Source organism: Marmota monax, unplaced genomic scaffold (genome assembly GCF_021218885.2).
Source record: "Marmota monax isolate L192 unplaced genomic scaffold, Marmota_monax_Labrador192_F-V1.1 WCK01_AAM20220418_F8-fsc00102, whole genome shotgun sequence".
In the NCBI taxonomy this organism is placed as follows: Eukaryota; Metazoa; Chordata; class Mammalia; order Rodentia; family Sciuridae; genus Marmota; species Marmota monax.
Genome location: NW_026692494.1, coordinates 1393489 through 1410434, shown reverse-complemented (window position 1 = coordinate 1410434; position 16946 = coordinate 1393489). Strand labels below are relative to the sequence as shown.

Genomic DNA, 16946 nt, shown 5'->3' with positions numbered 1-16946 from the left:
CCCAGACACAGCACAGGCTGGCTCATTGCGCCTTCTTTATTGTTCCCCTTAAAATTACAAAAATCTCCACACCCCACCGCCCACTCCCAAAGCAGCGGGGTTCAAAGAGGTGAGAAAACCGGAAGTTCCCCCTCTGACAGCAGCGGTGACACTTTAGATGCAAGCGGGGTCGGGTCTGGTAGAGGCAGAGGAGGGAGCGCCTGAGCCTTGGCCTCGCCCTTAGCCTCTGGTTCCCCGCCCTCTCCACTCGTGTATTCCTCCGCCTTACCCGCCGGGGCGTCGGGGCGTGGCGGCCCAGGCGAAGGGGCTGCGGGGCCGCTGGTGCGGTGATCCTGCAGATGCAGTGTCATGGCGGGCCGCGAGGCCGTGGAGAAGTTGCACTGCATGCACGAGTAGCGGCCGCGCGTGTGCTCCCACACGATGCGGCTCGGGGCCGCATGCCCTGCGGGCAGGCAGGCGGGACCCCATCAGACCCGGGCCCCAAACCCGAGGACCCGTCCTCTAATGGTGGTGGAGGCGGGCGAGGGAAGGCTGGACCTTTCCCCAGCTCCAGGAAGCCCAGGGTCGGGCATGGCAGGATCAGTTTCTCCTGGGCTTGTTTGCCCGTCACTGAGGGCGTTAAACTTGGCTTATTTGAATCCCTTATTCCCATCCTCGAACCATCGCAGGGGATTGGGGCGGGGGGCCGAGAAGACCGCTCACAGGTGAACGGGGCGCGAGTTTTACACAGGAACGCCGGCGCAGATTAAGGCGCAGGTGCCAGTAATTTTAAAGGCAAAATCATATATTTTAAGGGGTGACACTTCTAGCCACCTGGGAAAGGGACGGGCACTGCTGCCCCCCAGAATCCACAGGGCCCGGCAGAGCGCAAGAAAGCCCCTCCACCCGGCCCCGATGGTCACCTGCACGCACCTGAGGGCGCATCGGAGCCACCCTGAGGTCTTCGGGGGCTGCCGCCCGCACCTACAGGAAAGAGGCAGGTAAATTCAGAGTTAGGGCAAACCCAGCCAGTTCTTTGGGAGGCCCCGCCCGCCCCTACACTCACCTTGGCTCTTTTTCCAGACAGCTGTGCTGGAAGTTGGTGGCCCTGGAGCAGCAGCCAGGAAGGGGCGCAGGCGTGGAGGACTTAGGCCAAAAGGCGCGGGGTTCAAGTACGGTAGAAAGGGTCCAGTGGAGGCAGAGGGTGGGGTTGTGAAGGGCTCGAGCAGCGGAAATTGCAAGCCCGGCGCAGAAGAAGGGTCGGACTCCGGGGGACGCTCGGGAGCAGGTGGCTCTTTGTCCAGGGCAGGGGGTGGTGGTGGGGCTGGGCTCTGAGCATGCTCTGCACAAACATGCAGATGCTTGAAGAGTGAGCGGTGGGTGCGGAAGCGAAGGAGGCAGTTCTCACACCTGGGGGGCGGGCACAGGGCTGTGCTGTCTCTCAAGCAATAAGAAGGAAGCCAACCGTTGCTACCAGGGGACCTGTTCTGCCAACGTGGAAGGGAGCCAGGTCCCAAACCTTGGATGGCACTCAACCTGTGGAGAAGTAGCTTGCCCCAATCCCCTATGGGGATTGTGACCATTCTGGATCCCTCCCAGTTTGGAGTTAGTTATGGGACAACGCAGAAGGAAGTCTCAATTTTAACTCAGTAGGCTGGTTTTCTACTTGGGAGGTGAAGAGGAGCTGGGCAGACCTACACCCATGTAAGTCCAGACACAGAGTGGTGGTCACGCTTCTTGCCTGAGACCACGCCCACTTCCCCGCCCCCGCCTCCCTCCTCCGCTACCCCCATAGAAAAAGGTTTGGACCCCACACATAAGGTGAGGTAGGGCAGGCTGGTCAGGAGCTCACTTGAAGTAGCGATTAGGCTTGTAATGCAGCTTGCCGTGCGCCACCAGCTCCTGCATGCTGGGGAAGCTCTCGGTGCAGCTGAGGGCTGAGCAGAGGAAGAGCTTGCCTGGCAGGGACAAAGGGCAGAGTGGAAGAGTGGGGTGGCCAAGGCTGGCCCACGGGGGCAATGCTTGCTTCCCACTCTAACCTGCTTCCCCCCCATCTGCCTTGGTCCTACCTTCTAGGGACTGTGTGGGCGGGCAGTGGGTACGAAGATGCTGTGCCAGGTCACGAACACTGGGGAAACTGAGGCAGCAGCCAGGGCTAGAGCAGGGTATTTGTTTCCCTGCAGGATACAGAGTGAGGGTCACAGATCCCTTCCTCATGAATGCTGCCTGCCCCTGGCCCCCAGGACTATGCAAGTTCCCCACAGGAATGAGCTGCCAAAGGGTACTGGGCTGGATTGATCTGGTTCCTCATTGAAGCCAAAGACCGGCATACACTTGGTGCTCAGTAAATGGCGACAGAAATCCCTGTAGATGTCCCCTAGTTTGGCCATATACCGCACTCCCCATTTCCTGATGTGGGACCTGTGTTGTGACACCCCCCAGTAGGCCCCATCACAGGTCACCTGGTGGTGGGCGTCGCCTGGGAGGCCGCAGGTCCTCATTGGTCCCCGAAACAGGGCTGGGTCCAGGGCCTGTCTGGCAGCTGTCTGGGGCTGGGGAGGCACCCTGCTGTGTACCTCCAAACCCTCCACGTTCCCAAACTGGGGGTGTGGCTGTCCCATTAGGGTCTGGCTCCTCCATGGAGGAAGAAGTGGTTGCCTCAGCCACAACTGGGGACACCACCTCCTGGTCGGTCACACTGGAGTTGGGCTCTGCAGTGGCTAACAAGTCTGGGCTGGGCACGGACGGTTCCTCCTCCTGGTAGAAGAGAACTAGTCTGTACTCAGGTTTCTCTGGGCCAGCAGGGAAGCCCCTCCCACCCTGAAAGGACCACTAGGCTTAACATTCCTGAATTCCAGACCCTGCAAAACTATCCACCCGCCCCATTCTAGGACATCATCAGCAAGAGAGGGTAAGGAGGCAGGAGTGGACCGAGCTCCAGCCTCTGTCGGAAGCTACGCTTAAAAAGAACCATCTCCGCGTCTCCAGCTCCGACAGGTGGGAGGCGCCCTAAGAGGTCGATGGTAGATTAGAGTGAGCGAGCGGAGGCAAAGCTATGAAGTCGGGGCTCTGGACAGGACGCGGCTAGGAAGATGCTGGAGTTTCCAGAAGTGAACTGTGCATGACGGGGATATCCTGGCCAGGTTACAGCTGTGTGGCTGAACTTCGAGGCGCTCAGGGCCCCGCTGTGTGAGGCTCTCGGGAGGAGCCCGAGCCTGATGGGCGTGGCCTACCCGAGGCCAGGCCCAGAAGTAGGGGCAGGGGGCTTGCCTAGCCACAGCCAGCGGCGAGCGGGTGCCCGGATGTGAGGGCGGGGTCGGTCGGAGGGTGTGTATGCGACGGGATCGCTCCCTGCCAGTCCTCGCTGCGGTACCGCGCCCTCTCCCCCGGCGCTGCGCTCACCATCCTCGACTGCTCGATCTCTGGTTCATGCGGCTCCGGCGGCTCCAACTCAGGAGGCGGCTACTTTCTCGGCAATGCGGGTTCGCATTCATGTCGGCGCCATTTTCCGCCTCTCAACTCTCGCGAGAGAAGGGCGGAGCCTGCTCGGTGCTGTCCTCCAGTGGGCGGGGCCTGAGGCTCGAGTCCTAGACCGTCGCGTGGACTAGTGCTGGCCGATTTATGAGCCAAAGGCTGGGGCAAAGTACAGAGATCCGGCGTGAGGAAGCTCTCCGATCGTTTGCAAAATGAGCAACTTCATGCCCTTTTGGCCTTTTCCATCGTCAGCCCTCCAAAGGCTATAAACAACAGTTTTTCTTTTAATTGGTCCTTCTTGGAGAAAATTGGCAACAGTAATGAAGTTTTTCAGTGCACCTAGTTCAATAATTGAAGTAATAGCCAAGTGCAGGAAGGAAGCTGATTTTTGGTCTTTAGGCTTAATAAAGGGATGAAACCTCAGGGTGGCGAGGTGTGGTTCCTGGAGTAAGTATGCGGAGCCCAGTGTGCACTGGTGTGGAGTGGATTTTGTCTATCTTTCTTTGTGCTAGGTACCCATCTAGGCGTTGGGGATCCAGGTGTGAATGGGACAGACAAGAATCCCTGCTCCAGAACTCAAACCTTAAAATGGGGAAGTAGTCAAATGGAGAAACTGATCTTGGGTTCTATTCAGCCCAAAGAAGAAAACAAATAAAACAGAAGGTTGTCACAGTGATGAGGTGGTGACTTCTGAGTTGTCACCTGCTGGTCAAGAAGGAGTGAATGGAAGGTCAAGTAAGTACTGTGCTCAGGGAAGCTGGTACAAATGTCCTGTGATGGGGAGGGATAAGCTTGTTTATCAAGAAATAGAATCCCTTTGCACTGCTGGAGCAGAATGAGGGCAGCATATAGGGGTCAGAAAGTGAATATGGTGCAGGATGGGGCTTGCAGGCCCTCGATTATGATTTGTAGTAAAATCACTGATGAATTTGTAGCGGAAGGAGGTACAACATTTGATCCCTGGTGATCATTTGGAAGATGAGTTTTTAGGCCAGAGAGTAAAATAGACCCTTAATTGCAAATCTCTACAATACATCAGTCAGTCCGAGAAGTGTTGAGTCTCAGGCAAGTGTGGACTTTATATGCAGTGTATTTCTATATATGTAAAACAAGATGTGCTTCTGTGCTTTTATATGCAGGGAAGATAATAGGAGGTATTTGAAAATGGGAGGAGCCAGGTATGACACATCTGTAATCCCAGACACTGGGATTATAGATGTGTCATACCTGGGAGAGGACCAGAAATAGTCAAAGAATTGTTAAATGCTTTTGTAGCCAAGTTCAAAGCCAGCCTGAGCAACTTGGCAGACTCTGTCTTAAAATAAAAAATAAGAATGGTTGGGAATGTAGCTCAGTGGCCGAGCATCCCTGGGTTCAATCCATAGTACCTGAAAACAAACCAACAAAACAAAACAACAACAACAACAACAAAAAAAAAAAAAAACGGGAAAGGAGCATGTGCTTAGTATATTCCAGGCCCTGGTTCAATCCTCAGCACCAGCAAACAAAAGCAACAAACAGGGCTGGGGTGTTGCTCAGTGGAAGAGTGCTTGCTTAGCATGCTCAAGGCCTTGGGTTTGATCCTCAGCACTGAAAACAACAACACCCCCCCCCCCCAAAATTCTGAGGTGGGGAGTAGGAATTTTTAAGGGATTAACTTTTCACACTTTGATGCTATTTTAATAAATTTTTTCTTTTAATTACCATTCAGATAAAAATTCATTAAGTTTTAAGAAAACAAAAAGTCATTTTGGTGCCAGGTGGAGAGGGATGTTGCACTTGCACTCTGGGGAGGGTGATATAATCTGAGGAAGGATGGGGGGAGGCCTCAGAAGGGACTGGGCCCCAAGGAACTCAGAGGAGGGACCCAAATTAAGAAATTTTGTGAGAGTCCACAGGATGTGGCATTGAGCAGCGGGTGCGGCCAAGGTGATTGAGGTTTGCAGCCTGAAGATTCTTGTAACCTAGATATGAGATGCTGTCTGTTAAAATATACCACACTCAACCGCTTCTCCATCACTAATGTCCTGCCCAACCCTTATCCATCCATTCTGCCCAGAAGGCCTTACTTCCTGAAAATGGGGTACCCTCAATGGCAGTGGGACCATAGGGCTGAACCTCAAAGTGCCAGAAGGGAGGGCAGCCTACATGATAAGTTTGAGGGCAGAGAAGGGAGATAAAGCCCTGATTCTTCTTTTGTGCTCAGGAAATGCCCAACCCAAGATGTTGATGAGTGACAGTGTCCTCTTCCAGCCTGTCCTCACACCAAGGTCTTACAGACAGGCAAGCACATAGTGGTGGTTGTGCTGGAATAAAGAATCTCAGAGATGGAGTGGAGCAGAGACATTCAAGGGATTATTAAATGCTTTTGCAGAATGATTGACCAATAATAGGGCTGTTGAGACCCGTTTGCAGCCTTGTGATCTTTTTTTTTTTTTTTTTTTCCCAGCCCAGCTTGGCTTCTCAAGGTAAATGTAGAGGAGAGAAGGTAGGGATCTTCTCTGTTGGACATTCTTTCTTGGATGTCTCATCCTTTATTCTCCAGTGGTTCAGGTGTCCACTGCCTGGAATGTCCTTGTCATGGCTTAGAACAGTGTCATGCTTGTAGCCAGGATCTACTGAGACCAACCCTCTTCAGCCTTCCGGACTCCTCCAGCAATGCCATCTGTGTCTCCTCTGTACTGAATCCATCAGTCTGTCCATGTTCCTCCCAGACTGGCTGCTCCTTGAGGGGCTGAGGACAGAGGGGGTGTCCAGAATGGAAAGCCTGGATCTTTAGGCTCACGCAGTAGCAGGTCTCCCTGCCAGTTACAGCTGCCCCAACAGGGAGCCCTGGAATACTCAGAATCCATCAGAATGTCAGAACTGGTCCTGACCCCAGGTGAATAAAGACTAAGAGAGCATATATATAGGATGGTGGGGCAGGGGCCAGGGGTGACCCAGGGTGGCTTGCAGGGAACCATGTGGAACCTGCCTCCTGCCTGACGGTTTACTGAGGTTCCAGATGAGTTTGAGGGCTGCAGATTTAGAGGTTGACAGCATCTGTTGGATCATTTAGGATGCAATTTCTGGAAAGGAAAGTGGGACAAATTCAACCTTTGGTGAGAGGGGCTCTGTTGAGTCTTGGATAAGAGGCTGAACCTCTCTGAGCCTCTATTTGTCTACCTGCAAAGTGGGGGCATTCACTGCTCCCACCTCACAGGGTTGTGAGAACACAGTCCTTGTGGATACTCAATGATTTTAATTCACTCTTTCACCAGGCACATATTTATTGCCTATGATGAGAGAAGGGGGAAGTCCCACTTGTCAAGGCCCCTTCACCCTGGACTATGCCCGGCATTTGGTCAACAGCCTAGGACATTCATTTCATAAACATAAGGCAGCTGGGAGGTAGGTTCTGCTGTTAGCCGTGTTTGATACAAGAAGAAATACAGACTTTGGCAGCAGGTGTGATAGGAAGGAGGCCAGAGCCTAGGAGGGTTGCTGCAGCAGTGACTCTTCAGACCCACAGTCTGGGATGGGATGGAGGCCACGGAACTGGACTTTCTGGCCAATGCAGCCAAAGTAATCCAGACTCTGCTGGCACAGCCTGGATCCTGACAGACAGGCGAGCAGGTGGAGGACACAATCCCATGTTCCCGGCTCAGATCTTCTCCACGTAGTTTCCGGGGAAAAGACCCTCCTGGCCATGTAGGCGGCCCTTCCACCAACCTGAAGAATCTGTGTGAGAGAAGAGAGCTTGGGGTGATGCCCAGCTACCCTGGAGAGAACCCCCATGCCAGTTCTGTGTCTTACTTATCTCTGCATCCTTGATTTGACACAAGGGAGAGTTGTTAATAATGGAAAGAAAGGAAGGAGGGAGGAATGTCTTTCCTAACCACTGTCTCACATAGTCATTTTCTTTCTTTCTTCCCTTTTTCTTTCTTGTGGTGATGGGGATGGAACCCAGGGCCTTGCTCATGGTAGGCAAGCACTCTACCACTGAGCCATACCCCCAGCCCTGTCATTTTTTAAACCATTTGTTGTGCTCATCCCTTATCCATCGCCTTCAACAGGCTCCTTCCTCCAACCCCCAGAGTGAACCCAGGAATGAACAGGTCTCTGAGACCCTAGGAGGCTCCCACATCTGTCTGTAGAGTGTGTCCTAAGTCCTAGGCTCTGCTGGAGGCAGCCCAGGGAATTAAGGTAGGAGGGGCTTGGGCCCTCCAGATGCAGCTTCTTTCCCCTTTAAAGTAGGTTCTGCTACTAGAAATATGTGACAAGTAAGAAAAATGAGGGTCAGGGACCAGTTGTGATGCAGTGAGGCCAGAGCCCCGAGGTGGCTTAGGAACTGACCTTCACAGCCAGTGCGCTCCAGCCCGTGCAGCCATGCCACTGGCATGGAAGGTGTTGCTCAGAGCTGTAAGCTAGTGGCTTCTGTTTTCACATGGATGGGAAGGATGTGCAACAATGGGGGGCAGCCTGGTGGTGTCAGGGTTCTGACCATGCCATACCCCAACCTCTGCCCTGGTGCACACACCTTCCATGAGGATCTCGATGACTTCATTCACATTGAAGCTCAACTCATCGACATCTTGGCCTATGTACTGGTATAGTGCCCGGCACCTTGGGCCATGTACACGTGGTTGGGGCTTGGGTCGGCCCACACCAGGCACAGGTCTCTGCCCAACGCTGCGCTTCCTCTGCATGCTGGGGAGACAAGGGGGTGCTCATCACAGCACCAGACACTCCCTTACCTCTGCCCACCTCCTGGGGCTGCCCTCCCACCCCACCTACCCTGCCACACCCTGGTCAGGCACATTGAGGAATTCTGTGTTGTGCTCTGAGGGTGGCCGTGCCCGGGGACGTCTACTGGACCCCAGGGTTGAGGATGGAGGACCCCGGGGAGGCCGCTGGGAGCCCCCTCCAGATGTGATTTCCAGGGGCAGGGGCCCCCCTCTGGCAGAGGGAGGCACACCATTTCGGTCCAGGCCTGTGGTGGAAGCAAAGATCAGGGTGTCTGTCAGGGAGGAATTATCTGTATTTCAGGAGGGCGGAGGCAGCCACACTCAGCCCAGTATGGGAGGAACCCTGGAGACATGAAGGTCTAAAGGGAGGCTTTGCAGAAGAACATCCTGCCCCCGCAGGAGGGCTTTTGTGGGTGGGTCTTGGAGGATAAATCAGAGCTCATCAAGTGTGGGGATTTGGGAGACAAGGCAGAGTAAATAGCCCAAGTGAAGGCCTGGAGGTAAGAATAAATTTGGTGAGTTGGCAAAATAAAATGTAGTTTGCATAAGAAAATGTATTTTGCATGGCAGGGGCATAGGATGGGCGAAGAGGTCACTCACTGGCTAGCTGGGATGGGATCTTTTTTAATACATATATTTTTAGTTACAGGTGGACTCAATACCTTTAATTTTATTTATGTGATGCTGAGGCTCAAGCCCAGGGCCTCACACTTGCCAGAAGAGCACTCTAGCACTGAGCCCCAGCCCCAGCCCTGGAATGGGATCTTGACGGGCTTTGAATATCAAACTAAATTTAGCCTGTATTCTGTGGGAGATGGGGAGCTTGGAAAGTTCTGGACAGAAGATAGTGAGCTACAGTGCTTGTTGGACTCCATTGACTGTAGGTCAGGCTTAGGCCCTGGAGCCCGCGAGAGGAAAATGAAGACACTAAGTGAGGGGTATCTTCTCACCTCTGGGGGGGCCAGGGGCCGCCCGGGTAGGGGCCGGGGCTGACCTTCGGGGTCTTCCCTGGGCCATTCCCTTGCGTGTAGGCTCTAAAAGAAGAAAGGATGCAGGTATTTGGGTGGTGGCTCAGCTGCACCTGATTGTAGGCCCCGCCCACAAGTCCCCTCCATTCTGGCTCGACTCCAGGCACCGCCCCTCAGGCCCTTTGCTCTCCCCTCAGCACTGACATCTGGACAGAAGATCGTGAGCTACAGTGCTTGTTGGACTCCATTGACTGTAGGGCAGGCTTAGGCCCTGGAGCCCGCCCCAGTAATTGGCCACGCCCCCCTGGGCTCCACCCCTCACTGGCCCTTTCCCTTGGGCCCTCCCACTCCCGGACACGCCCCCGCCATCTGCCAGTTGTAGGGTTGCCCCTTTGGCCACGCCCTCCCACACTTCTCTCCCACTCATTGGTCGCGTCTCTAACGCAGCGTCCTCTTCTGTCTCCCTAGGCCCGCCGTGGGGCTCTTGCGCATTCCCGACCATCCCCTAGCCGTGATTGGTCTCCCTCGTTGGCTCCGCCCCCGGTTCCGCGCAGACTCACTGGAGCTCTTGGGCAGTCCGTCGCCCACGCTGACCGTGAGGGTTTTGCCGCCAGCCTTGAGTACCGCTATGTCTCCTGAGCCGCGGGAAAAGGTGACGCTGCGAGTGCTGCCTCCGCCCCAGCCCTCCTTCTTCACCCGGAACTGTAGTCTGCGGGAAGAAGAGGAAGCTTGGGCCGCTAGCTGGGGTCCCTCTCCCCCCCTCTCCCGGCCGCGGAGGGAGGGGCAAGGCGCCGGGCGCTCGGGTCCTGGGTCCCTGGGACTGGAGAGTGGGTCGCTGCGCCAAGACCAGCCCGAGGATGATGCTGGGGCAGGGGCGTACGTGTCGCTGAAGGTAAGGGGCAGGGGCCTCCGTGCCGCCTCCTCGAAGCGCTTGCACAGAAGGCTGACGAACTCGGTCTTGAAGACGCTCTCCAGGAAGCTGTCAGCCGCGTCCTCTTGGAGGATGAAGAAGTCGTCCTGTCGCGTGCTGGGGGAAGTGGGAGGAAAGGCAGGCGAGAGCGACAGGTGAGGGTGGCGGAAGAACTAACTTGTGAGCTGCAACAAGGGACGGACTGTCAGGTAAGGGTCAAGTGAGGGGTTGACACAGGTGAGGGAACGGGGGAGCGGGGAAAGTTGGTAATAGAGAAGGGCTGGGTGAAGTCTAGTAGGAGAATGAGTGCAAGGACCGAAGCTGTCGAGGCATAAGGATCTTGAATGTAGGAGCAAGTGAATGTGGCAGGTAGGGCCAAAGAGAGGGCTACAGGTACAGCCGTAGGTAAGACTCTCAGGGTAACAGTGGGGCAACAAGTGTGAGAGCAGCTGAAGATCACAGGTGACCTGGCCTCACCTGAGGGAGACTCCCCGCAGGGCCTGAATCTCCAGCTTCTTCTTCAGGACCTCACGCACTTGGCCCTTCTCTGGTCCTTTCTTCACCTTCTCTCGCCCAATCACATACACACACTTGGGGGTCAGGATCAAGTCCCGCTTGATGGGCTGTGGGAATGCAGAACCAGAGGCTGGTGGTGGCTGGAGCCTGGGGCATGAGCAGCCTGGGCCCAGGTGCAGGGGTGGTGAAGTGAAGGTGAAGGGGTCCCTCCAGGTAAAGGTATATGAGTTATATCAGAAACAGAAGAAAGCTGAGTGAGGGTATATCCGCTCAAAAGGGGTGACTGGGCCAGCAAATGGGTACAAGGTAGGTGAAGCACTTGCTGGATCTTGGTACCCTGGCTCAAGGACAGCTCTTGGACCAGGTGACAGTGCTTGGGTCTTGTGACTGAGGCATTTTTTTTAAATGCTGAGGATGGAACCTGGGACCTTGCACATGCTAAGCATGTGCTCTACCACTGAGCTACATTCCCAGCCCTGCAGTGGGCTTCTGGGTGAGATGAATGTGTAATTGTGGACAGATGTGCCTGGCCAGGAAAGGGCATATCTAATGGTCAGGCGTGTCTGGGCTACATGAAAGCATATTTGATGGACGCCTACATCTGAGATGTTGGAGCGAATACCTGTTGACCACTGTGTCTGGGCCAGGGTAGTGTATCTGTGTTAGACACGTGTACCCAGGCACAGCCTAGGTGAATATCTACCTGTGGCTGAGTGTGTCCGGGACAGGTGGCAGTGCTTCTGGTTCAAGCAGGGACAGGGTCTTGGATGTGCCCACCTGCTAGGGCCTCACCTTGAAGCGCCGGTCATACTTGGTGACCGAGTCTGCAAAGTCCACACGCTCCCTCTTGCCCAGGAACTGACGTAGCTCTGGCCGTTCCTCCAGCCCCAGGTAGTCCCCGACGAAGTTCCGATTAATGCTGTTCCTCCTCCGTTCCTTCTTGTTGAGCAGGATGTTTGAAGCTGTTAACATGGGGTCAGGGCAGAGGTCAAGGTGTGGCTCTTCTACATCCATCTGTGCCCACCCTGAGTCTCCCACCCCAAGCAGCTCACCTTCCTCCCGCATCTCTTGGTACTTCCGTACCGCCACGTGGCGCCTCCAGGCCTTCTGAATGGTGCGGGCAAAGCCGTCGAACTTCCGCTCTCGCATCTCCTCCAGGAGGAAAAGCTGGGCAAGAGGGAAGCTGGGTGGGTCCTACCCTCTCCTCAGGCTGCAGTCCCTGTTTTCCCTGGCTCCACCCCACCCACATGCTTTTGTGTCCACATGCACACACACACATGCCCATGCCCATGCCCTATGGTCAAGGTGTTTTCCTTTCTCCAGATGACTTGACCTAGGGGTCCCTCCCAATATATATATATATATATTTTTTTTTCTGTATTAAACTATAGGTGTGGGTTTGTCTCACTGGCTTCAGATCCCGGCCACTTGCTGTGAGGACTCACCAGATATGGTAAGATATGTAACATCACAGTTCCTAACATTGCTAATTAAGAGCATGCACAACAAGTACACCACAATTTCAGAGATGGTAGAAATAGAAGCCAATGTGCATCTTAGAAAACCACTGCAGCCAGGTATGGTGGCACATGCCTGTAATCCCAGCTAGTTGGGAGGCTGAGGCAAGAGGATCACAAGTTTGAGGCCAATCTCAGCAACTTAGTGAGACCCTGTCTCACAATAACAAAATACAAAAAAAGGGCTAGGTATGTAACTCAGTGATAAACCACCCCTCAGTTCAATCCTCAGTTAAAAATAAAAAAGATACAATAAAGAAAATATGAAAATCTGAGTTGCAGGATTCTGATGTGATAGCAACCATGTGATTGTGCAGTGTACAACCCAAAGAACTATATTCGGCAGCCCTGGAAAGAAAATTTTTGCAGAAAGCATAGAAAAGGCTTGAGTTGCAAGAGTTTAGACCCAGAGAGGACTTAAAAAATAAACTGTAATAGGGTAAGTCAGAATAGAAATACTGTGAGAAACGACTGTTCATTTGGAATAATGATAGAGGCTCATATCAAGGAGAGGAATTGACTGGATATTAAAATACTACAACTAGGTGTGGTGGCACGGGCCTGTAGTCCTAGCTACTTGGGAGGCTAAGGCAGGAGGATTGTTGAGTTTGAGGCTATCCAGGGCAACATAGTTAGATCCCATCTTAAAATAAAAAAATAAAAATGCTGATTGTAGAAAAATAAATTTGAATTAGATGCTTGAGGTATATTCAAATTCAAATCAAACTTTATGATAAAAGGGATAGCTTGTCAATAGGTGAAGATGGGAAACATTTTTTAAAAAAATATTTTGTTTTAGTTGTAGCTGGACACAATACCTTTATTTTATTTTTATGTGGCGCTGAGGATCGAACCCAGCATCCCGCACGTGCTAGGTGAGCACTCTACCCCTGAGCCACAACCCCAGCCCATGGTGGGAAACATTATTGAGAATAAAATTGGGTTTTTTATATTAAAAAACAATTAGCACTTCACCCAGAGAGAATTTTCAAATACACAAATAAGAAGGGTTCACTGGGGCTGGGGCTTGTGCTCAGTGGCAGAGCAGTTGCCGAGCATGTGTGAGGCACTGGGTTCGATCCCTGGCACCCCATAAAAATAAAAACAAATAAACAAAGGTATTAGGAAAAAACAAAAAAAGAAGAAGAAGAAGAAGAAGGGTTCACTGTTAAGAACCCTGCTGCAAAGAGCTTGTGTCTGATTTTGTTTCTCTGCTGGCATTCCAGGGGCCTGCGGGCCTGCGGGCCTGCAGGTCTGTGGGCAAGGCCTGGTGAGTACGTCTGAGGTTTGTTGAGGGACAGGGCGAATGGATGAGGGAGACCAGCCATGCAGGACTGGGAAGGGCCTGCCAACCTGGAGCCGCCTCCCCGGCCTTTAGCTGTCCTGGGTGGGTACAATATGCACCTCCAGGGGCTGGGATTGTGGCTCAGAGGGAGAGCGCTTGCCTCATATGAGTGAGGCACTGGGTTCGATCCTCAGTCCCACATAAAAATAGAATAAAAATATTGTGTCCACCTATAACTAAAAAAAAAAAAATAAACAAACACCTCCAGCCTTTTTGATCTCTGCCCAGTGAAAAGGATCCATTTTCAATTTGGGAAATGAAGATTCCTGTCTAAAGAGCTGGAATGTTAAGAGGAGAGAGACCTAATTAAATTGGAGTTTCTCCAGGTACAGTGGGTCGATGTGCCTGGCCAGGTAAGGGCATATCTAATGGTCAGGTGTGTCTGGGCTACATGAAAGCATATTTGATGGACGCGTACATCTATGATGTTGGAGCGAATACCTGTTGACCACTGTGTCTGGGCCAGGGTAGTGTATCTGTGTTAGACACATGTACCCAGGCACAGCCTAGGTGAATATATACCTGTGGCTGAGTGTGTCCAGGACAGGACACAAAATAGTGTCCCCCAGTTCATGCCCAGTCGGAACCCATAAATGTGGCCTTATTTGGAGACAGGGTCTTTGCAGATGTGATGAAGTTACAACAAGGTCGTCCTGGACTCGCGCGGGCCCTGACTCCAGTTGGACTGGTGTCCTTATAAGAAGACGGGGATTTGGACACACAGATGCCAAGGAGGAGGCCGTGCGAAGGTGAAGGCACAGGTGGGAAGATGGATTGCTGGCAGCTGCCGAGGTTAAGGAGAGGCAGAGAAAGAGTCTTCCTATGAGCCAGCTTGTTCTCAGACTTCTGGCTTCCAGACCAGAATTTGGTGATCAAATTTTATAGGAACAGAGAAAATAAAGACTTTTTATCTGGGGGGAATGAAATTGATCCAAGTTGAGTGCGGTGACGTACATGCCTGTAATTCCAGTGACTTGGGAGGTTGAGGCAGGAGGGTCACAAGTTGGAGGCCAGCCTCAACAACATAGTGAGTTCCTGTCTCAAAACTAAAAATAAAAAGGGCTGGGAAAGGGGCTGGGGTTGTGGCTCAGTGGTAGAGTGAGGCCCTGGGTTCGATCCTCGGCATCACATAAAAATAAATAAATAAATAAAATAAAGGTATTGTGTCCAACTACCATAAAAAAGGGGAGGGGGCTGGAAAGTGGCTCAGTGGTCAAGTGCTTCTGGGTTTAATCCCCAGTACCAAAATAAAAAATAAATTGATCACCTAACTTCTGCCATTGTCTCATTATTTCTACCCAGTCCAACTTACCCGAATCAAAGTCTGCAGACTGAAATTTTGGTCAAAACTTGATGTTATCTTAGTCTTTGCCAGTGGTGGTTTTATTTTACCTATTTTTTTTTTTTCCTGTTCTGTATGAGTTTTTGGTCTCTTCCAGACAGATTTTGTGATCTCCAAGTAACTAATAAGAGGGCTCACTCTCTCTCTCTCTTCCCTTTCTGTTCTCTCCTTTTTCTTCCTCTCCCCCTCTCATTTTCTTTTCCTTGCCTGTTACAAATTAAATCATCCCCGGTGTAGTTTTAACCGTGGGCAATTTTGACCAGTGATAAGGGTTTTTATCAGTGATATCATCTACTTTGTGGTTGTTTGGCGGGGCTGGCACTGGACCTCGTGCCTGCTGGGCAGGTGTGCTACCCCCAGCCTGAGAAGAATTGCTTTTAAGTTACAGAAACAGAAGGATCACCTCAACAATCTGTTGTCCTCATAAAGTCCCTGTGGTGTGGTTGGAGCAGGTGCCACTGTTATGTGTGTGACATGCACCTGGCTGGCCCTGAGCCTGGCCCCAGTGCCCACGCCCTTTCTCTGCTGCTGAGGGAACCCAGGCTTCCCCTGGGAGTCCAGTGCGGCAGCACGAGGCAGCCGGACAGGCGCTCGGGGGATCCCTGTCCTAGGGGTTTTTTTTTTTTTTTTCTGTCCTAGGGTTTTATTCTTGTCACTGTCACTTTGTTTCCCCCCCCCCCCCGAAATCAGGGTGGCATGGGGATGGCACAGCTTCCAGGTAAGAGGCTCAGAGCCCACCGAAGCCCACTGAGGGGTCATCTCTGTGCTGAGGACGTGGACTGGGCTCAAGGAAGGCCTTGGAATGAGAAGGTCCCCACGTGACCTACAGTTCAGACCTAGCAGCTGCCTGTGCTCGTGGATGAGGAACGAAGAAGAGGGAGGTGGCGGGCACCTGTGATCCCGGCCACTGCAGAGCAGAGGTGGGGGGTGGAGAGTTGGAGACCGGCCTGGGGACATAGTGAGAAACTGTCTCAAATGAATCAATAAACCAAAAAAGGAAATAGGAAGTAGGAAAGGAGGAAGGGGAGGAGGAAAAGAAGGAAGGAAGAAAGAAAAGCAATACGAAATCATGTAAAAGAAGGAAAAAGGGGTCAGGTGTAGCTCAGTGGAAGAGCCAGGCCAGGACTGGGTTCCATCTCCAGCACCACCAGCCAACAAAGCTTGAAAATAGAAATTTTAGGCTGAAGGTGTAGCTGGGTGGTAGAGCCCTCGACCAGCATGCGTGAGGCCCTGGGCTCATCCCAGGACCAAAAAGAAAGAAGCGAAAAAAAAAATTAAAGAAAAAAGAATGAAAGCAGAAAAACCAGTGGAGGAAAGGGTGAAGGAAGGACAAGGGGACACAGACCTTTGTGGATAGGTGGCGGCCTCCCCCACCTTCCTGGCCACCAAGAACCATCCAGCAAATGTGGCTTTCTCAGAGCAGCTCCTGTGTGCCTGTCACTGGGCAGTGTTTGTTTGCTTTGGGTCCTAAGGCTTGGGCACAGGGGGCTCTGCCCCTGAGCTACATCCCCAGCCCTTTTTATTTTATTTTGAGATAGAGTTTTGCTAAGTTGCTGAGGCTGGCCTCCAACTTGAGATCCTCCTGCCTCAGCCTCCTGGGGCACTGGGATTGTAGGTGTGCACCACAGAGCCCAGCAAGCCTTCCTGTTTTGTCTAATCCTCACCCCAGTTTTGCAGGGGGCGGGGGCTGTTATTCTCACCATTTTCCAAATGGGGAAACAGGCTTGGAGGGACAAGGAAGCCTGCCCAAGGTCACACGGTGGCCTGAAGGACTCGGGGCCATGCCATAGGTTGGTCTCTTCCTTTCTCTTCATTCTCTTGCTCCCACTTACCGACTCTGGGTTCTTGACGAAGACCTTGGTGCTCCCCATCTGGTACTGGTCCGGCTCCATGTTGACCGCCCGAAGCAGGTGCTGGACACCCTGACGTTCGTCCCCACGCCACCGTGGCCAGGTCTCAGGGGTCAGGATGGCGTACCTGGAAGCAGAGGGTGGGGTGTGGGGCATCTGGGGCAGGGCGGCTGGTCATTCTGCTGGGGCCGCTGGGCCGAGCGCTCACCTCTGCAGGAACTTGGAGAACTGGCGGCGGTAGGCGAAGCCGGCCCTGCGCACCCGGATGTTCTCCCGCAGGCCCAGGTACTCCACCTGGTGCTTGACCCTGTGGGAGGG

At 52.9% G+C, this 16946-nt stretch overlaps 2 protein-coding genes across 3 annotated transcripts in view; both read right to left on the bottom strand.

The window, feature by feature from the left end:
• Nucleotides 1-15: 15 nt before the first annotated feature.
• On the bottom strand, nt 16-3506 carry Znf414 (zinc finger protein 414). 2 transcript variants are annotated; one of them, XM_046443812.2, is made up of 8 exons: nt 3382-3506; nt 2442-2736; nt 2049-2156; nt 1832-1937; nt 1046-1389; nt 913-963; nt 269-442; nt 16-175 (listed from the first exon to the last, which is right to left on the bottom strand). In XM_046443812.2, the coding sequence occupies exons 1-8, from the start codon at nt 3382-3384 to the stop codon at nt 102-104; spliced, it is 1155 nt and encodes a 384-aa protein (XP_046299768.1). In that variant the 5' UTR covers nt 3385-3506; the 3' UTR covers nt 16-101. The 2 variants fall into 2 exon arrangements, with proteins under 2 accessions (XP_046299768.1, XP_046299767.1); XM_046443811.2 differs by having other exon boundaries at nt 16-442.
• Nucleotides 3507-6704: 3198 nt separating this feature from the next.
• Myo1f (myosin IF) overlaps nt 6705-16946 on the bottom strand; it is a 34773-nt gene continuing 24531 nt past the window's right edge. Inside the window, exons 18-28 of the mRNA XM_046443804.2 lie at nt 16837-16935; nt 16611-16755; nt 11627-11741; nt 11367-11536; nt 10536-10681; nt 10029-10175; nt 9709-9857; nt 9131-9214; nt 8230-8425; nt 7973-8142; nt 6705-7173 (exon numbers count right to left, since the gene is read on the bottom strand). Of these exons, the coding sequence (XP_046299760.1) occupies nt 7097-7173; nt 7973-8142; nt 8230-8425; nt 9131-9214; nt 9709-9857; nt 10029-10175; nt 10536-10681; nt 11367-11536; nt 11627-11741; nt 16611-16755; nt 16837-16935 (1498 nt within the window). The 3' untranslated portion in view covers nt 6705-7096. The remainder of the gene's footprint in view (nt 7174-7972; nt 8143-8229; nt 8426-9130; nt 9215-9708; nt 9858-10028; nt 10176-10535; nt 10682-11366; nt 11537-11626; nt 11742-16610; nt 16756-16836; nt 16936-16946) is intronic.